General features: G+C 29.7%; 1 protein-coding gene across 1 annotated transcript in view; it reads right to left on the bottom strand.

The window, feature by feature from the left end:
• Positions 1 to 27,114, bottom strand: part of LOC131850656 (uncharacterized) — a 50,074-nt gene extending 22,960 nt beyond the window's left edge. The window contains exon 1 of the mRNA XM_059200958.1: positions 26,798 to 27,114. Coding sequence (XP_059056941.1) covers positions 26,798 to 26,894 — 97 coding nt within the window. The 5' untranslated portion in view covers positions 26,895 to 27,114. The remainder of the gene's footprint in view (positions 1 to 26,797) is intronic.
• Between the last annotated feature and the right edge of the window lie 552 nt (positions 27,115 to 27,666).

Genomic DNA, 27,666 nt, shown 5'->3' with positions numbered 1-27,666 from the left:
TCAAAATCTCGTACCATATTCCAAAAATTTACTACTTTGTACGATTGGCATCCCTGCAGACTATAGTGATTTAGGTGCTTTCGATGAATCATTACTCGCTCTACCATGGATAATGCTATGTTACTTAATTATCCGTTTACGATTGGTATGCTATGACTTCTAAATAAATATCTAGGCATGTTCGGATACACACTCGTGTAATGACGGCGTCAGATACAGTTTCAATATAAGCAAATGCCTGTATATATACATACATACATACATATATATGCTATGCGTATTTGAACTTTAAGTACCAATCTCCTATAAGTTTAAACAGATATTCTATACGAACTGTCCGTCCCAGTTTTACACGGGTTGCCTATGCATTAGGATATTTAAATGAAGATGTTTTAACATTGCTATTTCAGTTTTCTGTATGTATTTTCTCAAATATTCCTTTACACAAACATTACTCTGACTATTACACACATAACAAAGAATTATAATTAGTCATATAGTATAATTTAAACTGTTATGAATTGACGTAATTAATGCCGTAAAGCATAGAAAAAAATATACAAGAAATTAGATTAACGGCAAACACATAAGTAGCTCTCATGTCAAAAACAATAACTGACAGAAATATGTTGCGGTTTATAATTATGTTAGAGAAAAAACAACTCTAGATTGTTATCTATAGTAGTTTATTATTAATGACGTTTAAATATTTACGTAAGCTTCTATGATGGAAACGCGTATATGGATCGCTTAATGGTAGGTATCATGGTTGGGTGGGTATAGTGGTAACCAGTAACACAGGAGGTCGTAATAACACTGTCAAGTGATACCATAAAACATGACCATCCTCCATGACCATCTTCCGTGATTCACAGACCCTAAAAACAACAAGACACGCCAACAGTACCTACATGAGACAACTGTTCATATATATATGAGGGTATCTTAAAATGCAGCGTAAATTTGGGAAACAAGTAGTATCCTCAATTAGAATTCCTCAAGTAGATTCTTCAAAGAATCATAAACATTAATCCTTACAACTGTGTCATTTATAGTATTGGTAGGTTGGAAAAATATTATAATATATATACGTATTAAAAATAATGAAAATTTTATTTAATGATCGTTTATGTTGAGGCAGTCTTACCTCATTATTTTTATCTCTATTATTGTAATATACATATATTATTCTTCTCTATATTCTGTTAACAAAATTGTAATCGGTTAATAGGAAACAGGGATGTATTTTTATATATAACTTAATATAAGTATTTCAAAAATTCCGAAATCCAGTATGCTATTTAAATGCAGCTTTGCTTAGTATGGTATATCATGACTTAAACTGATGATGATTTTATTAGACATATTCAATTAAGAAAATGGTAAAATTTAAAGATCTTTAATGCTTATTGTGTACAATATAGTAATTATTATATCCGGTGTTAGATTAAATGTAGGATGATAGTGGGTTGTAAACGGCGTGAATTATGAAAGTTATATGATATTATAGCTTGACTCATCAAATTGAATTGCTTTCTTGAATGTAATGATATCGTTACATAGATTAAAGAATGGAATTAATCTAACTATATACATATAACTGTAAACATATTGCGATACATAGCACATAGTTATGTAAACTTTATCTTAACTTACCGTTAAAATTGTAAGTAGTATAAATGATATTTGATAATATAATGATAGTTCATTAGAGTCCTATTGTTAAGCATTATTACTGTGCCCGCCTCGCCCTTTGATAAAAAGTTATATTTCGAGTTGGCTTCACTTGCAAGTAATTGTTATTTATTCTATTAATCACATTTATGATATGATTGTGTTCTCCTGTATTTGTACTCCAACGTTACACAAATACAAGAACTAATAATATTACTTTTGTTTGATTCTGAAATGATAATTTTAGGTAAACAAAAGTATATCGACACCTTGAGTTCACAATAACTCGTTACGAAAGCTTCACACGCGTTATGATATAAAATAACAAAGACCATAAGTATGTTATATAGTATGAAGGTCACCTAGCAAAGGCCGGAATGTACAAACCAATTTGGCTGGTGATGAAATTGTTACAACAGTAATTGGTCATTTTCTTTATTGTCTGATAGCCACCGTCTGGATGCCTTTGTTTCCCCTGTAGCTCTATATAAATATATCTCAAGTTGTTTATAGGATATGACATACCTCTACATAAATCAAATACAAACTTTTGAGCTTGGATGATACAAGCGAGCTCAAAATATTGAATTTTAGTAACAATTAGTTTATTGTAAAATACATATGTATGGAGAACTGACTTTCGTCACGGTTAGTATTAGCTCAAAAACCGCTGCAAAATGACTTGACTTACTCTATCAATTGCAAACATTAAAACGGCATTAAAATCTATTGCAAAGTTTAAAAGATCTAAGCGAACAGACAGCGGATGCGACTTTAGTTACTATGTAAAGAAGAGAATAAATGACAATAAAGATTTTATAAATTTATAGTGTTATACTTCTTTTGATAGGCTTAAATATTGGCTTACCTGACATTAATTCTAAAGTATATTATAGAAAAAATGTGTGAATATATTTTGTTAACTACTCGTATATTGAAGTTATATGATGGGTGATTGATGTTAAAAGGTGAGATGATGTGACTAACCTAAGCAAAATATAAAAATTACGTGGTAAATAATGATTAATTATACAAAAATATTATACACTTCCGATGCGAGACTGAGTATGAAAAAATACGATGCTTCAGAAAATACAAGCCCAATTGGATAATATCGTTGTGTAAAGAATAAACAATGTCGTAGCGATTGTCGTTGATATGCTAGCATTAAACAGAATAGCAGTGCGTGTACACAACAGACGGAAACAAATTTTGCAATATAAATAATTATTTTAGTTTCTCAACAATGATGAATTGTGAGCATTGACAAAAATACGCACTGCCATGTTAACTATGGCTATTATAGTTTATTTCTGGTACATAAATTAGTAATGTTTTTTTTGGATGATAATGGAATGCTGCATTCGTCAGCCTTAAAGATTTGCGGTAACGAATCACCAATGAAAGATGATATGATGGTGATGAAGTCAGATCTGTCAGCCTATCATAGTGTATTTACTAGAAATTAACTACAATTGTTTCCAGGGGAGACTTCGTGAAGGCAAACCTGATTGGGGTACACTACTAGCAAAGGGGCCACTAGTTCGCGTTACTAACAATTCTCTTCTCCCGATTAATAAAGGTGGATTTTATGTTTGTATTGGGGAGACATCGCTGTCTTACTGATTTTTGCAAAGAAATAGCAATGATGTTGTCTAACTAAAATAATTCGATTTATTTCATTCATTTAATCGTAATGATTTGTATCATTATATATACACAACATCATCATCATATAATCATATATACACAACTATTGAACTTCATAGTCCTATCGGGAAAACAGTATTTAATTATTTAAGACGCAAAATTTCAAATTAGGAATTATATTTCTTAGTTTAAATTAATGTAATGTATGTATAATTACGCAAGTATGTGTAAAATTAGGCAATGCACATTTTGCATTATTGTTTCAAATTTGGTAATACTTTCTACTGTTACCAGCCACTTTAATCTAGCAATTTAAACCAGTTCAAGTACTACATCATACTATACGTAATCATGATTAATACGACGTTAACATTGACTGTAAAGGGTTCTAGAAGAAAAACTAGTTCATGATGCATCACAAAACAAGTCATCAATCAAGCGAGGCGAATCCCTGACTGAATTAAATTATGTTATTTTTTTACATTTGCCAATTAGGATTTTCGTAACTGCGAACAGTGGCGTTGCATCAGCTGGGGGCTAACAGACGTTAGACTAATCGGTTGCAACTAGCAACACAATCTTTTCTTTGTAAAACCGGATAGCAATTAATATTACTTAACACGAAATAATGAACGTTTTACGGTTGAGTTGCCACACGGCACTCGGTTTAACCGTGTCTTTTATTTATCGTATCATATTACAGATAATATCATTTTCACTGACATAAAGTTTTTATGATTGTACTGATAGAAATAGCTTTCAATTCTTAGAAATATGATTGAATATCTGATGTATAATATCATTTAGTTACTTCATGGAAAACGGCAACATTTGCAATATCTAATAAGTATATATGATGAATCTTCATCAGCTGCAAAGTCTCTCTTACAAGATTACAAGGTTGAGATATTTATGTAAACTGTATAAGAGACAACAAACAAGAAAAGGTTTTTGATTTACAGCATACGAGTATAACATATATGCATTCGATTAGCTCATCATCACCGAGATCGAACTGTTATAGATTAAAGTAATATACACGTTTTTTATATAAGCAAGATGATAGGAATATCTGAAAGTCCTGACTCTTGACGTCTGGGGAATTTATAAAGAGCAATGAGATATGGTCTCTTTTAATTAAATGCAAATACTCTTAAGGCCTGAAAATAATAAATTATTATAAGTTCTACTCACTGAACTCTGTATGAATAATCCCACACATTAAAATTGAAACAATAATAATGCGTTATATACAGAGATAACTGATAATTAAATCGCAGAAATGTACGTATGCTATGTACCCTCTATTCTATTCTATACGATCCTAATTTTCCTGAATATATTAGTAGTAAATTTCACTTCCATGGGGACAACACCAATCGCTCCCTTCGCACAACTAGAAGATTTTTACTTCATGTCCCGGCACATTTGTCCGGTTTTGTCCATCATTCTTTCGCCGTTCAGGCTATCAAACTTTGGAACGACTTACCCCTTGACATCAGGACTGCTGCGAGTAAAATTTCTTTCAAGCGAAGATTGCGGAACCATTATCTTAACATATAATTTTGTATACTATCATATATTATCTTTTATATATTTTTCTCTTTAGCATTAAGTTTCTTCATTTTTACTACAAGGCGAATCATATATATATTTTTGTATCTATTGTAATATGCTTACACTGTCGGCTGTAATCACTATTTCATTGTCAGATTATTGGTCATATATGTGTATGGTATATTTTTGCGTATATTTGTAGGAATATTTATGTATTTACATGTGTATATATATATATTAATTCATGAGATTATCTCTGCACTCATGACTAGAAAATGCCATTAGGTGTTAAGTCCGCCATATGTACTTTTTACCTGTGTATGACGTGCATTAAAGTTATTTAAATAAAAAATAAATAATTTAAACAAAGAAATCTTACAGGTGTGTGTATTTTTAGTAGGCTTTATGTTCAGATCTTGTGTTTTTATGAGTCAATTTAATTTCAGCCAGAAGACGTCGTTGCTTTTTTATTTAGATTGTCATGCTATCAATCAATATAAGAAAAATATCATTGGAAACAGGCTAATTTAAAATTCTATCTATATAAGTGTTTAGACACGTACTGTGGTACGTTCAAGAACATTGTGCGTACGTGACTTGCACGTTCACTTTAGTTTGATTTCCGATCGCGTTCTTCACTCACAAGCAATTTCACTGTTCAATAGAAACATTATTTTTGTATCTAGAGCGAGTACGAACTTTCGCTGAATTTATTTTAGTCATTTTGTTTTAATCTCTTCCAGATGTAGATACATTTCTGATAAGTGCTATATCAATCGCTATGACTTTTTTTCTAAAATTTTTTGTTCATTCTTTTTTTTCTCATTGATTCTGTCCGCGTTGAGTTGCTTTATTTGTTGATTGTTCGTGATTGTAAAGTTATAAACTTTTTTCTTTTTTGTGTCATAGTAGTAAGATAGTGATATTGTAGTGATTATAATTTAATTTAAAGACTTGCCACAAAATACCTCTTCCATACTAACTAATGCTATTCAAAAAACGTCATCTAGTGCCAAGCTAAGCAGAGCTTGTATGGGTACTACAAACATAATAGATTTTTCCATTCAAATCCAACCCAGCAATAATATTCATAAATATCAATGTTTGTCGTTCGCGATATCGAACCTATGACCATCGGAAGTAAGGCAGAGTTCTATATCGCTAGACCACCAAGGCGGTCGTAAATTAAATACAATAAAGTTACTAACTACTTTGTAGTAGCAGAAACACTTATGCAAAACATGGTAAGACTAGAAAATAGGAAGGAAATGTTGACGTGTATGTACGTAGTATTAATAATGTATGCAAATGACCGGACTTAGGGTATTGACATCAGAATAGATGGTGGCCGGTTGATATCATCAGCTGTTTTCAATGTCGTATTGAGCAACTACAACAATCATATCAGTTGATCTGTAGAGACGTGTACACTCGACCAACAACTCTACTACGTATAGATATTAATCAGATTTTAACCTCAAAACACCGAGCTTGTAACGTCTTACTTGCTATATGGGGTTTTATGAATTATATACTTTAATTCATATATAATATTATGAATAATTAAATAAATTAGTTATAAATGATTATGTAAGTCAATTCAAAGAAATCAATTCGGATTTAGATTAAGATCTTACTTGTATTGGAGTACCGTTTTAGTTATTAATAAGTTTCTGTCAAGTATTAATTTTCATACATTCAAAATACAGACAAAATACATTTGCCTACATTTTAAATTATTATCCGCCTACCGTAGGTACTATCTCTTTTCAAACGTTAAATTGCCGTGATTTTTATTTTAAACAAAATTAAGAAATATGTATTAGAATCAGTTATTTAAGTCGCTACTTTTTAGGATTTCATATTATATTATAATATCATATAAACGTTTAATGCAGTCAACAATCAATAATGTTGATAGATACAAAAGCTGTTTCGGAAGTTGTCAACATGCGATGAACATGAATAAAGTATGAATTCAACAGTCATTTAGCGGAATTAATAATGAGAAAAAAATTGTTTTAAAAGTTTATTAGGTACCTACTAATATACGAGTATGATATATGTATGGAGTCAATAATTATTTGGTAATTTTATACTTGCAATAAAGTTCTAAAAGCTTTATGTATATGACGGTCTGCTTTGCGTACATAGTTATGGATATTTTCTTGCTCTAGAATTTTCAAAAAAATTAATATATTAGATAGATATATTGTAGTATACTGTAAATAGATTTCAACTTGTAATATTACTATGGACGCAAGAAATGTAGTATTATGCGTGTTTTTTAATTTTGAATATTGATATTATACTGAATCATTAAATTTTACACGAAATTTCCAAATAATCTATGTATTAATGCTTTTTGTAACTTGCAGAAAATCCCTTATAGAAATCTTTCTTCCCCCTTCCCGTGGTAGGTGAACGGGTACTGTGAGACTCCCAATTACTAAAATCTCCAAGGTACCTGCAAAAATACTGAGCGGAGCCACGGGATTGCGGCGTCAGTTTACCACGACTTCGATGGTGTCGGAAAGTAATCTATTAATACCTACGGTCACTTGACTAGTTTTTATATCCAAATATTTGATATCAGTAATACTTGTTTCGTTTTTGTATCCATTTATTAGCCATATCGTTATTGCACTAAATGAAATGAATGATTAGTACAGGTATGATATTTAGAAGTTTCTAGTTACTACGATTAAGTTATTATTGATACATAATCACCGCGTTTATGTTACACTTAAGTAGTGTTTATCTTACCACCATAAATTGACATGTTCTTCGGTTTCAATAATTATGGTAAGTTACAAGCAATAGGCAGTAGGTCAATAACACGGGAATGTTGTGAAAAAGAATTGTATGTACATACCAGTACGTAAAATAATGTATACATATACATATATATATATATTAAATGCATATGTATTATACTTGATTGATGAAATTACAGGATAAGAGGCATGTCATCTTAGTTCTTAGGAATGGCAACGTATGATTGGTATCACATGACAACGTGATGTCCGTGATGCTGTTTATGTATATAGGCGACGATTACTTCATAAAACAATAACATAAAAAATTACAGATATTCGATACTATCTTCTGTAATGGCGGCAAACTTTTCTAGTCAATACAAAACGTTCTAGAAACGTAGAAAATCGAATAAAAATTATTAAATTATTTACCTACGCTTAATATGTACTACATACTGCTGTAATACGGGTACGTATAACATATAACGGATATCCGTATCAATTTTGTATCTATGTATGTTTACATTAACCTGTTGTATTGTACAATAACTAGATATGAAGTAAAAGTTGTCGTTGTTATAGCTGACAAATTTGACAAGTTGCAAATCAAGTATGTAGCATTTATTACCTTGTGCTCAATATCTGATAAGATAAAAGATTATGTTGTATACATTATATCATGTTTGTCAACCCTAATCATTTAAAAAAAATATAATATTCATATATTACTTATAAATGTAATCAATAGTTACGAAAAGACATTAAGTGACGAAAACTAAATTGATATATTGATAATTCATAACTGTCATATCTATTTTATACTATAGTTACGTAGTAATTTGTAGACACCACATTAATTAAAATCGGTCACGTCGAAAGTATACTACTTCGGTGTATACTTGTATACATACAAGTATACACCGAAGTAGATACCAGTATTTTTACTAATTATACATATAAATAATGACGTTTAAAACACCAGTATAGTAGTCGAAACTAAAAGCAAATATCTCTAAAGTTTCCACGCTTGTACTTTATTTGAGAAAATTTATACCTACAACCTATAAACAACCTCGGTATTCTAGTGGTTGAGCATTGTTACTATATATATATATATATATATTAAAGAAAAGTATTTGAATTTGTTTATCCATTAACAAGTACATGTAATACAGGCTCAGATTTTACACTAGATGGTGTTGTGTTATTTATCTAAGTTATTGTTATTAATTTCATAATAATAGCGTGTTAATCGTTAGACCGTTAACCGTAGACAATCTAGTACTAGGACAATGTCTAAGTATTGTTAAAGACTGTATACGTCATGTTTTATTGGTCTATATAAATTATATGTGGAGTAACACAAAATCAACTCAATGTCAGCTCTAATACGTGCATAAAGCATTCGCGTTGGTAACGAAAATAAATCGTGAGTTTGTGATTACACATGACAGTAAGGTGCGATGAAGTGGTTTAATTAATTGTTTAATGTTCAACACGTAATAATTAAATAGTAAATTATTATAGTGGCTGTGACATTTGTGTTCTATTAGAGCAATAAGCTCAGAGATAGAGATGATGAGTCGAACTTGACAGCCACAAAAATAACAGGTGTCATAAAATATAATTAAATATTATTAACTATAATAATATAAACAATAAAGCAATTTGAGGACGAATTATTTGTACATTACGGGAACAGGTATTAATTATTATCAATTAAAAATCATTTAGAACTGGTTAAGATAATAGTAGTGACAGAGTTACACGCAAACATCGAGTTTTTTTTATAAAATATACCTATAAAAATTTTTACATACTTCTTTTTATTCATACCTTTCTGTCATTTGTAAGATTATTAAAGTTACGGTAGAGCTTAGCTCAATATTGTCGCCTAAACCGAAATGTCAACATACTAAAACTAAATCTAACTCTTGATTTGACCACAATACTGGGGGAATCACAAATTCAGTAGACAGGACTATATACACACTTTATTATATAGCAAAGTTATGTTCCCACGGGAAAGTACTACGACGGAATGCCGCTAATAAGGAACGCCGAATGAATGGTGAATATAATTTAAACCCAGAGAAACTATGTAAAATTAAGCATTGTACTTGCTTGCTATAAATTTATAACAGGATTTGTTTATATAGTAAATTTAATCCGTGGTATATTGACGAAACATTTCGTTGATGTAATCCAAATATTGCACAATGAATGTCGTGTGCATTATTTAATTTTACGTATAAAACTAGCTGTCATATTGTTTGTATGACACATTTGCATCAACTTGAGATCGTTTCGGTCACATCCGATTCACCTGTCTACTTAATGCCATGTGAATGTCAGTATTCAAACAAATAATAGGTGTATATTGTGCAATATGGAGAATGGCAGCCTGTTGATCTTTATACTAATAAATTCCATATGATGACGGAATAAGAATGACATTAAATATAATAATTTTATGTAATGTAATTAATGGTCATAATGTATCAGTTGAATCATATAAGCAAATTCATCTGCTTTTTTGAGATAAAAGGATTCTAGAGTTAATATCTATCTACATGCTACATTTCGTACCAGATGGGACTATAGTGTCCTTGACCAATAATTGGCTCCTTCGCAGATGAGAGGTTATGATCTGTTCAGCCTAGTAGCCATAACAAAGTAACAAATAGACAGACATACTTTCGCATTTATAATATAAGTGATATTTTATTAAAAAAATGTTGCTGACTGATTGCTAGAAATTACTTAGTACAGAAAATATATAAGATTAGTTAAATTACGGTAAATAATGCAAATGTATGGGCTGCCCTCACGATTTTCTGCATAACATGATAACGTTCCGTTTGCATAATCAGTTATTAATCAAGTGAACCGGCCAACGCTTTTCATGTTAATTAATTCTTAAATGATACACTATTTGTTATCCTTGTTCATGGTCTCATTGTGTATTTATTTTATCCTAGTAGAGTACTAATGACATTGGTGGTCACGACTGTAGTTATAGATAGTAGGATAGGAAGTTTAACTGTTTATTTTTATCACCACTTTTTGTTAAATATTTTATTATAATAATTTTTTCAACTGTAATAAAGACTAAAATAATATTTGTTTTTAATATAAATATGATTTTTTTAAAGTAAAATAAATTATTTATGTCTAAATATACTTTAGTATTTACTAAGCCGGTGATTTCATTAATTGCAGCCACGTAACAAAAAATAAACTAATTATAGTTACACAAAACTGCTGTTTGAAAAGTGTAGGTATTTATTATTTTCTAATACACACTAAATTGAAGATGTTATTGATTATTTTAATAAAAGAATTGAAAGTGATAACTTTTAATGATAATACTATAGATATTACGGAATATTATGCAAGTAGTAAATAGACAAGTCTGGAGGATTCTATTGTATTAGATATTACTCTGATTACGTTATCCTTCCCACTGACACAACAATGTTTTTGTTACTGCGTTACGGCAGAAATAAGTAGGTACGACGGCGATACTGAGTACGTAATTGAGAAGCGGAAGCGGAACCTTTTTATATTTGACGGTATACGACAAACAAACTTATATCACACATTAAATACTTACATACATTGTTGACTAATCTACTTATTTTGTCATAACTTAATGTATTTATAAAATTTAAATATCTTATTTGACTTAGAAAATGTCCAAAATTGTGTGCATTCCAAAATATCTATATACATAATAGTCAATGGTGTTCATTTAATAAAGCAGTCTACCTAACTCATTACCAACGAAAATTGTGAGTTCTAGAAAAGTTTCATTTGTTATAAGAATTCTTTGTATCAATAAATATATTTATCAACCAACTAGATAAATAATGCCACATGTTTGAAAATAGCTACTGATTGTCAGAAATACCATTGTTTATTGTTAGAAAAAAAAAGATATTACAGAATTAGTTACAGTAGGGCGACGTAACCGCAAAAACCGAAACAATTTTAACGGAATCTGTGGTACATGACAAATAAAGCTTTATAATTTCCGGCCCATTAAAGGTACACTTCATTGTAGACAAGGTCACTTTGCGTGAATGTGCAGACTTGGTTCATGACAATGCATTCCATTAACTCTACACTTTAAACCTGACACTGAAGGAATTTAGCAACTCGGTTTATGTCGTTAAAGTTTAATTTGTTGTAACACCTCACATAATTCTCCGTTTAAGTTGTATGACAATTTTAAAAGCGGATCTAATCGATTTAAATTCGCAAACAAACGCTACAAGCGGATGTCGAGAACGCCCTTGTAGTCACAGAGATGTATGCCGTGTTTGATATATTGAGACCTGTCTGATTGAATAGGCATTTTGTAAATTTAGGTTACCACAAATTGATTGATTTGTATACGGTATAAAATCGAAGTTGTGTAATTACTTATCAACATATGTAGGTAACTTAGTGCTGTGAGATATTATCCCATACGTACGGATAAATAATTCTACACAAAAAGGGAAATGTATATATATATATATATATATATATATTAATAATATACAAGTACGTAAGTTAAGACTGCGGAACTTTATACTATTAGCTATTTACTTAGTTTGTTTCAAGTTCAATATTAGTAACTAATACTGTTAAATTCAAAATTCTTTTAGGTTGAGCCTTATATGTTTTCGATACTATAAGTTTTTGTCTTTTAGACGTAGGTACTATAAGACAAATACTCTTATACAAATTGTAAACGTTTAAATAATATATTCTCAGTTTTTATAGTTCTAATTATTTTGAAGTAATTTTTGTAACTATTATGTAGTACATGATTTTTTGTTCCCTATCTCTACTTAAATAATTAGTACCTTTTTCTATAATATCACTTCCTTATCACAATAAAATTATAGAGAACAAACTTAAATAATATATATAGTAGAACTTAGTTTCATCATATTAATTTGTATGATGGAAGTGATATTATGTAAAAGTTACTAGGAGCAATGTTAGCGCTAACGTTTATTTATTTTAATTACAATCTATTATAATTATATCTGTAATTGACTCTTGTATCTAATAATTAGATCTACAGCCTTATATCAAATTCTATATTTTACAGCATTGATTGTACTAAATGTTACAGGCAATTTATTTATGTCATCGCTCGCAGCGTTGTTATCGCTTTAGGTATAATCATATAACGACATCGAAATGTTGCTACGAAAGTGGATTCAAATTATGGACCTTACAAAACATGTCTCTGCAAATTGTGGCCTGAGATCGCAAATCTATAGGCAATGTGGAATAACAGTGCGTAATACTAGAGTAGTCGTAGTCGTAGATATTACTCAACCTTGTCACCCGTGATCCAGTGCGCCTGCGCAAACCCGTTGTACCACGCAGTATGCATGCACGGAACTGCACTACTTTGGCGAAAGCTATATTCAAGTGTTTACACTTGTTCTTGAACTACGAGACTTTTTCCAGTTCTCTACTGCAATTAAACTGCCAAGAACTACGTATAGAGGAAACTACGCGACAGGAAGACTAAACTGAAAGCAAATGATTGATTTATGGATGCCATAAAAATGTTAGATGCAGCTTTCATAAAACACTGCAGACTGGTTGCGTGATAACTTAAAAGGAAAATGATTAAATGAACTGATGGTTATTAGACTTTCGTCCTCTAATTTTATACTGGAGAATGGAATTGATCGTTTTTTCTGATGACGAAGTTAATTGAAAGGTGACCATGTAACGGGCGACCTCAGGTGCTTTTTATGTATTTTACATAGCATTAAAAATATGTAGATAAGGATTATTATGCTACAATAAAAAAGTACTGGTACGACTAATTTCGTAGGTTAGAAGGAATAAAATATAGGTAATTTTAAATGTAACTTATTTAAAGCACATATTGTTACACTTTTCTGACTTGCCGACTATATTACAGAACTTATAATCTATCTATATGTTTTTCTGTATGCATAATTAAATCACACAAGCAATAAAACAACATTATAATAATATATATTCAAGTCAATTGATTACAAGAAGAAAGTAATACATTTTACATTAAAAAAAGTCATCGTTAAGTTGGAGAGAAACCGTCACAGCTGAAACGGACACCTATCTATATTGAAACGTGAAAGTTAATTAAGTATAAAAAAGTAGTGCGAAACTGGTTCAATACACCTTTTGCAAATGTATATTGTAACAGTTAAATTGTAGCTGCATTATGTATGGTTTTGAAAAACGACTATTAAGCAATAGACATGCGCCTGCTTTACGCATTAACTTTATTAGTATTAACAAACTTTGAATGCAAAACATTTTGCAATTTTTTTACGGTTTTGTGAAAGTGTTTATGTAGCATGAATAATTAGATACTTATTGTATGCAGGTGATGATTTATTTTAATACAAAATGATTTGATAGCAGTCTTTGATTGAGTAATCCAATAATATATGTTGACTATAAATATTAGATTGATAGATATGAAACAAGAAATACATATTCATTCAGATATAAGTATGTACATATATCAACAATGAATGAATTCGTATTTTTGGAGGACTGTTAAAAATTGTGTAAATGAAAGCAAGAAAAAGACCATTTCGAACTTTCGATTAGATTGCTTTTTACAACACGCAGAATTACTTTCTATATATTAAAGTGAAAAAAAAATTACCGTTTAGAAAGAATCTTGACAAATCAATTTTGGTTTTAGGTACTTTTATAATTGGTTTAGTTATATACTTAAAGCATATGTTTAAGTATAATAATATATTAACTTACGTGTATGGTACGTTGAATGTGAATTATAAAATAATTGCTCTCAATTAGGTATCATTGAATAGCTATTTATTTCTAATAAAATATCGTAACTTAATATAATTTCAATATATGGCTGTTCAATTTATTTACCATAGATGTGACATATATAATGTAACAATTTTGTTGCATCTTATGAGGTAGTGCTTAGTAGCCATGGGAACGGTGTGAGACGCCAGCTGCGCTTGTTTTTGATACGTATATCGAGCAATAAATACCGTATCACATTCTTGAACTGAATTTAATTACGTTTGATACTGGTTGAGAAATAATTTTATCCTAATATCCATAATCGATTCATATTTGAGCCTACAACATTTATTATTATAGGCATAAATATAATTCGATTATGTAGTTCGATCGATTAAATATTATTGCGATTTATAGTAACATATAGAATCGAAAAGGAAAATACTGTCGATTTAAGACAGTTCATTAGTTGAAGCAAGTTTATTAGATAATAAAAGTATTTAAGGGTAAGAGGGTTATTTAAAGGTTTAAAGCTATGTACCATCTACGTATAATACTGAATTGATCAACCATTTCTGAAATTTTCTGTGTTTAAACATAATAATTTCTTTCATTAGACAATTGTTAATTTTTCACTGTCTTTATACTCTTCATACAGAACACATATAACAGAGCACGCTTCTTGGCGAATTACATACCCACGCAGATCACTATTACTAAAGAGTGTTAAAAACGCTCTGCACAAATGCAATAAACTATTTAAAAAAACAATTTCATCTAAATATATAATAATTTTAATCAATGGAACAATAGATTAATGTATGTTATTTACAAAGATATTATATATAAAGTTGTACTTTCAAATCATTTGAACAAGCGAGTCGTCAAATCGAGTTCGTTGACAGTGAAGAGACGATTCATTGTGAATTGGATGCCACGGCCAACACGCGTCGATCTTGACCTACGGCTTGCATTGATGCGCAAGTACCACGTGTTTTAGAGAAAGAAACAATCTCGATCATAATCGATTACATCACGCTAAATCGATTTATAGTATCATTTTTCGCTTTCGAAAGTAATCTTATTTGATTGAAATCTCTAATTTTTCGAGTAAAATCCGTAAATAATGATTTTTGCAGCTTGCATTTTAGTGTTATATGTATTACGCTAAAATGCAAGCCGCGAGAATTAATTTTTATTTTTTATGGAATTAAATAATAAATCACTTTTCAAAAAATATGTTACTTATTTGTTCGTGTAATTAACCTGGTTTTTATTTTAATATATATTACGTAATTTATATTGATATTCATAGCATAATCTATTCAGTCTTTGGTACGTTTTTTCGGTGCCATAAGCTAACTGTTGCACAGATAGTGGAAACATGATAATATAATATTAAGAAAATTTAACGTATAATAAATGTCCAATGAAGCGGTAGAAATCTGTTCAATATCTAACGGTCACTTACAACCACCTGTTGTACAAGCGGTCGTCTTTAGAGAAAGTTTTAAATTATACATTGTAAGTAAACTGGCAACACTGATACAAGAATACGGAGGAGACGCACTTGGAGCAGCCACAACCTCGTCGTCCATACTCGAATTGAGCGAAAGTTGAGATTTCGAAGTTATGCAATTAACTTTTTTGTTAGACACCGGCCCCTATACTTGTTATGTCACATGTCTAATTCAAAATATTTTCATTAGGCGTATGAATTCCCATTTATATGATTGGCCGTGTTTGTTATGTAAGTTTTCAATACTTTTTGTGACCGGTTGAATACGTTGCATATCATTATAAGTAGCTTGTAGCTACAGATTATACGAGATAAATTGCAATTAATATACCGCAACCATTTATAATTGGGGTAAAGCTTGTTCCGGTTGATACAAAAGTAGGATATCTATTGTACCACTAACTGATATAGTTTTGTGATTATGGTACGCGAAAGTTTATGTAAAGTTTTGAAGTTGAGTTGAGTTGAGTTTCAATTTCGTTAACTAATGTTTTTGGTTAACTAGTTTTTTTAATAAAATCTTAGTTCTTTTTTATTGAAATAATCAAGTAAAGTTTAAGGTGAGTTTAGACGTGCGTGCAGATATTTATCTATTACTTCATATAATGGTATGAATGGTAGGTAAGGAAATGGTATAATAATGATGGTCCAAAAAACACCAGGAGTCCATGTTGTGTAACAAACAACTGATGCTACAAAAAGTGTGACAATTCTCTTCTCAGCACGTGCGTCACATACACACCCACGTTGTGATGAATTTGTCGTTAATGGCCGGCGTGACGCTGCATTCTAGTGGATGTTAATTTTGAGCAAGTAGCCCGATTATGATGTAATCGTAGTTTCACTTGTCTATTAGTCGACGCGGAATCCATTTTTTTTGTAAATATATATATACGATATATGGACCTATGATCTTATCTACTGTACCCATGTAAGAAACAATATATGCTGAAATAAAGAGACACCTTGGAAAAGAAGCGCTTACACACGAATATGAAGTGGAATTAATCAAGATCAAGTTGTCTAACTTGACCTTTAGTAGCCATTTTGGAAGAGGTTAAATTTTGTCGGTGATTATAGAGTAATCAACAATTTCAACAAGGAGCCTAATTGCAGTTTTATAACTGCATTCAACGGTATATTTTATTGTACTATATGGGAGATTTTTCTTTTTTGCCCCAAAATGTAATTGTCTAATAATGTCTGTAAGTTAGTAGTAAATACTCGAAATACGTATTATGAAACAAATAAGGCAGCCGCTATGTGAAGTATTTCTGCGTGGTAATACGTTGGTGAAATTTTATTTTCTAATCTAGTAAAAGACCCTTAACTCATGATTGATATATCATAAGAAATGTATATATACGCACTTCATATTTTAAAGTGGTGTTCATCAATAAAAAAATGAGTTTAAGACTCTCACTTTCGATTGGTTATTTTTAGCCATAGTACTCGTAGTAACAGCTTTTTTACGCAATGCAAAACTAACATTAATTTATTAATTGTTAAAATGGGATATCTAGTTTCTCCAAATATTTAGTGTAAATGACAGAAGAATTTAATACACAATGTTATTGATTGCCATATTTAATCTTAAGCAAGCAATCATATATAATTTTTACTGTAAATATTGAACAAACTGATTACCTAATTTAGTTCCGGTTTTTATAGTGCAAAAGTTTTTAAATATACATATTGAACTAATGATTGTGCTTACATTAAAATGTTATAGATCATATATGATTAATAGTTTTCCGGTCTTTACTTATGTCAATCAATTTGAAATGTTCTTGAATATAAATTTATTATACATCAGTATCTATAGATATAAATAGTTGATATATTGTTGTGTAATCGAATTATTTGCACGGGTCTCGGATTGGGTGCTAGCACAATGCATAGCCTCGTTTTCTGACCGCAAAACCATTGTTCGTATATACAGTAACTACTACTCAGTATCTATGTGCTTAGTAATTACGATTCTTTTGTAGTTTCTAAATTTATGATATGAATTGTATTTTTAAATGCGACTGGGTAAATGAATCCTATAATCGGTTATAATCAGTCCATTTCAATTTACTGTACTATGCCGCAGCCCCTTTGTTAAATATATCCTGTGTTTATCTAGGATCTATCTATGTACTAAATTTCATTAATATGATTAAATACGACACATGCAAAACTTTGATATAATTTGTGTTAATGTGATAATCGATATTAATTATAATATTAGTTTTTTTAATAAATTATAAACTAATGAATTAAATATCGAATTTTTAATTTTGTAATTCTTTAATATATCAAAAATGACACATTTTAATGTCACATGCATTTAAACAAAAAAATGTTTTTAATTTCCATTATTTTTTAGGAAGACGATAACAGTTATTGATGGCCATGACTTTTATTCCTACAATATTTGTCTTAATAGCCAGTATATCTATATTAAAAGTATCATAAGTCATCTTAAGTTCTATATTTATTATAAAAAAATATAAAATAGTTTTATGCATTTACAATGAAGTCGATAACTTGATCAACCAGTGAATGTTTTTTAATTATTCATAATTAAGATATATTTTTAAATATATAAATAAGTGTTATACAGGGTTATGACTTATGAGATATAATGCCAACAGTCACGGTAACTATCTGAGTTTGAACAAACTGAACAAATATACTATTTATTTATTTATTAACTCTTTATTACACCACATATATATTAAAAAATTAACACCAGATACATTATTATAAAAGGAGTTCTTATCACTCTAGGACTCCCTTAATACCACCTTCGAGTAGAGAAAAAAGGCAGAAGACGGTTAGTTACGAGTAGTTAGATTAGTTCATAACAATAATGATAGAATAATAAACATCAAATAAATATAAAATGATAGGGAATTGTAATATTTTTTTTAATAACTGAATAATAATATAAACAAAAAAATAATAGTAATAAATTAACGATAATATGTGGATATTTATTTATATAGCCAATCTGTTATAGTTTGATATAAAAAACTATTTTTGTCATGGGAAGAATGAAGTTATCCCGGTGAAGCGTATTAAGTGAGTAAAACTGGTAGTAACAGTTAGTATATGTTCAGCGATATAATTTTTTGCGTGTTATAAGAAAATCACGAAAACTGAATGAAAATGGGAATATTTCTTTTACTTAGGTAATCACAACAGAATACGTAGACTACATTTAATATGTAGAATTTTTGGAGAAATCAGAGAAAACTATTGATGTGACTAGAATTTTTATTTAACTTGAAATTTAACGGTTTAGTGTAAACGTATAGTTATTTCTCACGAAATGATGGAGTGAAAATGAGAAAAAAGATTTATCTATTATATTTTGTTTAAGAGTTCGAATAAATGAGTATGGATGTATATATAATATTATATTTTGAGCCTGATGTCTTTATCATTTAATGAATATTATCCGAGTTTTATATAAAAAGCGTATTGAATTTGAATTCCATTGATCCGCATATATTAGAAAAATAATTGTATTTACTTTATTTTTTATTACACGGAAAATTTTATACCGGTAATATAAAGCAATTCATTTTACTAATCTTATTAAATTAAAATAGAATTAATATGAAAGTGTGAAAAAATATTTAATACAACCGCGTGACCAACGTAAGTTATTAAAACGAATAGATGTCGTGATTACTATATTAGCCTCGGTTTCACTTATATTTGCAATATAAGTACATGTCTATATATAGTTTACAGGCATACTAATCTATCACTATCTTTCTATTATTACCTACCATAATATATCGTCTAAGCATTTTGTTGCTAAGGGAAAAATATATATTTATATATACAGTTATCACCAAACTGCTTGATAGTTTTTAGCGAATTTCTAATCTATACATCGATACATATAAATAAAATTGGAGTGTCTCTTTGTAATATTAAAATAACAGTTTTTTAATACATGCATATGAATATATATACGGTACATACGCCAAAAAACGTTTTTTACAATTTTTGTCTGTCTGTCTGTCAGTCTGTTTGTTCCGGCTAATCTCGGTTAGGTTAGGTAGTTGATGTAATAAGGAATAACTTAGACTACTTTTATTTTAGAACAATTCTTTGATTTTAGAAAAATAAAGTTAATTTCCACGCGGACGAAGTCGCGGGAACAGCTAGTATATATATAAATCTTAATACACTAAGTTATAATTATCTTTTGTTGCAATAATTTGGTAATAAATAATTAAAACATATACATATTCCTTTATTTACAGATAAAATATGTATTAGTGATAAGTAACACATCAATTAGTCTTATTAAATATTTTGGCACTAATTTACTATTTACTAGTCTAGTATCTATATATACACAAACACCAACATTACAACAGCTATAATTTATTTAAAGTAGATGCTTAGTTCAGTGCAGATTTAACAGAACTTAAATAAACCAGCTGCTGCATTAGGTGATTTAGAATTATGTTTGGATACGGTACATTTGGTTTAGTCAACATTAAGTCACACTATGTAGGTACACCTACACTTATTTTTCCATTCACTTCTAATTTAGTTCAGAACAATTAGGTATATTAAAATTTCTTAAGTATACTAAAAAGTAAAAAGATCACTTTTTCTTTCCGCTAATGGCAGTTTTTAAAGATTGTCCTATTTTTAACATTTACGGTAATTCTGAGTGGGAGAACTTCAGTTAATTCTTTAGTTTATATTATTACGAATAAAAAAGAAATATTCCGATTCACCTATTATAAGTAACTATATTACGCAATTTTTCTTTTATAATGACTAATTAAATTTGCGACTTCTCGTTAAATTTTATTTTCTTCAGACTGGGCTCTATGGAATTCCTGTATTTGACTACCATGAAATGATTGCGCGTCCATTATTTATTTTATTCTCAGATAAAAAATACATAGTGACGTTAAAGTAACGGATATAAAGAGTCATTAACATTATAAATTTAATATGCATAAATACCTGTTAATTTATATACTTATAATTATTCAGTAACATTGTAATTCACATTATAATTGCGAAGTGATAAAATTATCAAGATATTAGTTTATAACGTCATTGTTCAAGATGAGAACAAACATGGAAATGTATACATATTTAAACAGTATTATGTTTGTATAACTACCTATTCAACAAAATATTTATATTTTGTGGAAGATATTAAATGGAATTACATGCAGCCTTCAAAACAATAATATTGTTTTCAGGGCTATAGTTATGTACATTTAAATATTTGTTTAATATTACCCGAGTAATGTTAGAATATACTTAGTAGTTATGTTTTTATTTGCCAAAAGACAAGTAAACTTTTTTACACCATACAGCCTAGGTGAAAGAAAGAGGAAAAATAATGTAAAACAAAACGCACAATAAGGGCATGGACTTAAATCTATGGAAAGCAAAATTGTAAAATAAAATAAGAGTAAATAAGTAGATCGTACTCAGATTGTGAATTATAGGTAGTCCTTTGATTATATATATAAAATATGTAATATTACAATCAAAAAGAAGAAGACAAATAGATTTGATTTGGATAAAGTGAGAATTAATCATTTGTAAGTTAAAAAAAAATATACGAACTACTAACTGTGGACATTTTTAGAAAACATTTGAACCTTTAAAATAAAAATTAACTGATAATGATAATTAGAAAGCGTGTTTTGTGACAACGGAAATATAATTGTATAAAAATAATAGCGTAAACCATTTTATTATGGGAAACAGGCAGGCTGTGCGTTCGCCGACGCGTAAACATATGTAATCTCATTTTATTGCATGTTTAATACCGGGAAAATGGCCGTTAAGCATTGAAACGGTCTTTGTCATAACAGCTAAACTAGCTGTAACATATTATACTCACTTACAATAAATATTCAAATACACATGTATACGTACTATTATACGATAATACATCTTCTTTTCTAAACCTCTATTCCATGTCTACATGCAACGAAGTGAAATAAACTTCCCTATAATTTTTACAATATTAAAATAATTTATAATACGCTATTATTCACATCAATTTTATATAATAATTAATAACAGTAGTAAAAGAACAAAATTGATTATTTAAGAGTGGGCAAATAAAGTTTATTTCAATAAAAATTATGTTTATTGTCTTCAATAATAATATGGTACGATTATTGTAAAATCATTGTATTAAAATAAAAACATGTAATTTATGTTATATACTTGTATCTACGTACATTTATTAAAATATATAATATTTGGGCAATTAAATTGTGTAATTAGTACTAATATATCGTGTTCGGAATTAAGAGAATTTCGAATATTTTATTATAGTTAACGGAAAGTAATAATTAAATTATTAAACGTTTGCGTAATTTTGTATTTAAGGATGCATGTTATCCAATTAAATTTACAGTCCATTTACTTACTGGAAACGATTAGTAACTTACTAAATTCATTGACATTGGTCATGTCCGCCAATGGAGTAGATACCTAAACGTTTACAGAATTCAAACGAACTTAGTTTGTTCCGGACCGTACCATATGCTCGATTGCCATCAGTGTGTTATGAAAATGTGTTTTTCTAGAAACTACAGCAAGAGATTGGTTTAATAACTTATTAGGAGTTGTAGTCTGCATTCAGCTGCAGCACCGGTAACCTAGTGGTTTAGCACACCGCTTTACTTCCGATGGTCGCGGGTTCGATTCCTCGCACGTAACAAACATTTGTACTCGTATTTGTATAAGTATGACGGTTTGTATGGGTCTGGGTGTTTTCTATGAATTTACAAAAAAAAGTGTGACTTGTTCAAGAATATTATTATTAACTGGGTATATTGTTATTGTGGTGTAAAAACTGAAATTAAGTAAAAAGTAGAAATTAAGCGAAACAAAATAGATTACTTTTTATCCAGTGAATTCTGTATCGAAATAAGATTAAGCCATTCTTCTCCGTTCACTTTATTTTGTAAAGGTCTTTATGCTTGTCAAGTTTACATCAACAATGCGAAAAGCGTGAAAGCCAAGTCGGCGTTTTCAAAAGGGTTTTGGAATTTAGCGACGATTTTCCAGTCGTTGCACTGAGAAGATGCAATACGAATAATCATTTGGAAAACGTGGTGAATTGACGTCGGCACGCGACGAACTCGTCCAACCGGTGTTACCACTCTCGCTGATCTTTTCTCTAATCGACTGACCGGTACTCGATTACCGGACACCGACTGCATAACTTGCTACAATTTTTATTCGAAAATAAATTTAATGAGTACCCTTATATGTATATGTATGATTAACTAGAAGGGTTTATATACCTACGGATAGAGTTGACCCCTGGTTTTCTGGATGTGATATTTCATTATGTGGAGTATTGTCATGTTTTTAATAAATTGTGACCGATGATCCAATTACTGATCGCATATCTAATGTTATATATTACCTATCAGTGAGAATATAAATAATTTATATCTTATTATTAAAATATGAACGTTAAAAACTTCTCGGTTTCTCAAATAAATTCATAGAATTCATAGCTTATTTTATATTATATATTACGTTTTTATTACTCACGCGAAAAGTTTCCTTCCTTATAATTTCGCACGAAAAATATATGTCAAAGATGTGGTCAACAGTTGTCTATAACTTTAAAAAATATTTTTATATAACATCACAACTATAAAAATATTGATAACCAAATATGGACGTTTGAAATATACGAATACTCATTCTAATGGTTGAGAATATGGCTTGGTATTTATTTGATCTGAATTTGTAATAACACATATCGCACAAACCATTTAGTATCAATTAGAAATCCTAATTGGGTCTTGTATACGTAATACTGGGATTATAACAGAAAATAATGTGATAAATTATTGTGTAACTTATACGAGTTGCAAATAATAGAATTAGAATTCCATGAATAATTAAAAACACAATTATAATGACATAACATAGTGACATGTGTCTTTCATATCTAGAAATTCCCAATATATTGCTTAAAAAAGATGTTTAGAGAATAAACGTATATAGAAATGGACTTTAATATCAATGCGTATAAATATACAAATTTACAACAGGTATATATTGTATAAGAAAACGTTCAACGACCTTGATAGTGTAGTGGTTGAATTTAATGCTCTCTTTTAATGGGCGTCTGTTCGAATCCCGTACCTACTTTATAAACATTTACGGCCTCGGTGGTGTAGAGGTATAGGATACCGTTTTTCTTCCGAAGATCGCGGGTTCGTTTCTTCGCATGGTATTCAATGTAGGATATGAAAATATTCAATTAATATAATACTTTGTAGTTTTAACAGTTAACTTCCTTCAAGATAGAGAAACTGCAAGTCATATTTAATTTTTATTTAATGAATCATAGACTTTTTATTGAGTTAGGTCTTGCACTATTAAGAATAAATTATACTGCGATTGTCAATATTTAAAAGTCATTATTACAAGCTTATAATGTCCGGTGAGGGCAATCAAATATTACAAATTATATTTAACCTACTTCCCGATATTCAATTGAGCTGAAAATTTGCTTATACGTCGCATGACAATGCAAAATTATGTCATCATTGTATTAGTCTTGGTTATATATAGACTTCGAAGATGGCAATAAAAACTTTTGAATAAAATAATGGAACCAATTTCAGCTCTTTCAATGATCGCGGGTTCGATTCCTTGCACGGTACAAACATTTGTATTAATGAGTTTTACTATTATAATATGTTTTCGGTCTATGTATATTATGTATGTAATAATTATATGCATAAGGAATGCACGACATAATTTGACCGAAAGGGTTTTATTAATGTATTCTACATTAATAAATACTTATTGATTATATTTTTTTTAATTGCATATGATAGATGGTTACTAGGATGGTACTGATCCTAGTTACCATTTAAAACTACACTAAATTTAGTTTTTATTTTCATATATGTAAAAGTCTGTCTGTTTGTCACGATTAAACAGCTGGACGTATTATAATGTTTAACGTAAAGATGGATTGTACCACAATATATACGATCTTTTATTTCAAAAAAGGTACACCAAAACAATAATAGAGTAATAGCATATAGATAATTTTACATTATTTTACTTATACTCTTTCATGTGATTAGTCAAAAGTAACTGGAATAAGACATCTGCAGGAATATCAATATTTGTATTATTGGCAATCAGTAATATCCACGGCCCTGTCAACTATTGGAGTTCTAGAAGTTTCTGGGTCAATAGAATTGAGAATCACGTTCTTTGGTCTTTTATTCGCCGACTGTCTACCGTACTACTTTTACTCATTGTGAGGAAATGAAATTTCGTGATTTTATCAACGAGAACTGTTAATTTCTTTTATAACACTGGCTGATATGAATGAGCATAAAAAATATAAAACAATGTTATATGTCAAGGTAACTACACACAAATTAAAGTTATTCTCTCACAATTCGGACAAATAACGGTCGTACACAATGCGTTCGTAGTTTCGAATAAAACTGGGTTCTCACAATTGGATTAGCGCAAATAATAACTAGCAATTTGCTTACCAATTATTTTTTTAATTATATTTATAATGTTTTTAATTATTTAGCATAGTTGAAAATGAAACGATAAACTAAATATCTACACCGTATGAAGATTTGTATTTTAGGTAAAACTATTTACTCGTTAAGAATTTCTCTAAAATGTTACAAAAAAGTTAAATCTATTTATATTGTTATACTACTAGTAGATAAGGGTTGAAGTTCGGTAATCGCAACGGTTGAGAAAGACGAACACACAGTAACCCCTTACCCCATTTCTGGTCATCCCTTGACGTTGCAGTATAGTAATCAATAGTAGTTATTACATTTTTTTGTACTTTTCTTTCCAGTTACTTTTTGTACTTTTCTTACTTTATAAATTTGTAAAAAGTGATGAAACAATTCAATGGTTAAAATTATTGAATAAGTTAAAGTTTTATGAATAAATGAGGTTAATATCTAAAATATTTTTCAATGAATGGTCGATCAGCTCAGTTTAATTGTCTAGTGTAATGATATTAAATTATTTCAAAGATACTCATCATGGTATTGAATTGTTCGATAACGGAAACGACCCTCAAATATATTTAGTGTCACGCAATCTTAATAATGTTTATATTGACTTGATGTTGAAAGAAAGACGCGACATTAAAATTTTACATTTTATTATAGTATAGTGTTACTTTGTTTTGTTTTTGTTTGTTTTATTTAGAAATATTATGTTATTTACATTTTTTTTAGGTCAATAATAATACAATTATAAAATCATGACAAGTAAATAATAGATAAATAACATAAAATTAATTTTACTTTCTTTGTTTTGTGTTCAATATTTAATTAGATTAATTAATATTATTAGACAATTTATAGCAATATACCATGCATATATATACATATAATATATCATATAATTTAATAGCTATTTGTTTGTATTAAATAAATGTAAATATTATTTTTTTATTTCATAGTTGTCATAATATCTGGTCGCATAAGAAATGATCGAATATTATGTCACCGCTAATATTAAAATTAATTTATTAGTTTTGGAACACAATTGTAAATAATAATATTAATACAACAGCATAAATGTAATTAAAAAAAAATATCCTGTAGTGGGTATCTAAAGAAAAGTTACACACTTTATAGATATTTTAGACACAAATCTTGCGCACGCAAGATGCAATATGCAGCCTACATTATTACTAACTAAATATAATTTTATCATACATTGATACTGATAAAATAATATTTATTGTTTAAAATATGGGAGCATATATATGCATAATAATTAGCAACAATTAGTATAATTAATGAATGTTAATTACCTTGCGTCCGCTTGGGTACCACTCTCACTCCGATCGCATTTTCAGTCACAAGACACAAGGATATTGCCAGTAAACAGTACCTCGCACTGCACCCCATGTTAACACACAATGTCTGCCGCCTCTCAGTTCAAAATATTATGTAAAAGGCCACTGAAGCACGGCGCATTTGATCGACACGTTGTCGGCGTTAATATCTAAACACGTCGTATATAATCACTTAAACAAACGGTACCGACACACGCCCGACGATTGTCGACGAAGGAGTGGACCGCCCGACTACCCTATATTTTGACTTATAGCAATTTGGAAGTGCGAATTCCACTTGTATATAAAACCTTTCGCCGGCTCTAGGCGGGCGGTCATTGGTCGTGGTGCGGCGTGCGGCAAAGGTGAAGGGAGTTGGAAGTGGCGCCCCCCCACGCGTGAGGGGAAACGCCAGGGTCGGCACCGCAGACACTTTTGCTATCGTCGGTGCGCGATAGTTATCACGCTGCACAAGCTGTCCCGTTGTACTCCATTTCTTACGTCATATGCGCAAGCGCCGACGGTAAATTGTTATGATACATTTTTTGTGGATCCGAGTAAACTGTGCTCGATAATGTAACATGCAATTAGCTTTGTTGATAGTACGTAATATGATAATTGGAGATACTGAAAACATTAAATCTACTAAATAAAATAATTATTTTTCTTAGGTAATTTTGCTCGTCTTCATTATAGAGGGTTAGATTTTTAAAAAGAGAAAAATTCATCGTCATTCATTCATCAATCGAACTATGTATATTGTAGTAAAGTACCTACAGTAACTATTATATGGAACGGTACTCGAGTGGTTACTACTTCTCATTCCTGTTGCTTGAACGACAGAT

Source organism: Achroia grisella, unplaced genomic scaffold (assembly GCF_030625045.1).
Source record: "Achroia grisella isolate CSIRO2021 unplaced genomic scaffold, CSIRO_AGI_Agris_v1 utg779, whole genome shotgun sequence".
Taxonomy (NCBI): domain Eukaryota; kingdom Metazoa; phylum Arthropoda; class Insecta; order Lepidoptera; family Pyralidae; genus Achroia; species Achroia grisella.
The sequence above is the reverse complement of the archived record's forward strand: the minus strand, read 5'-3'. Positions and strand labels throughout refer to the sequence as shown.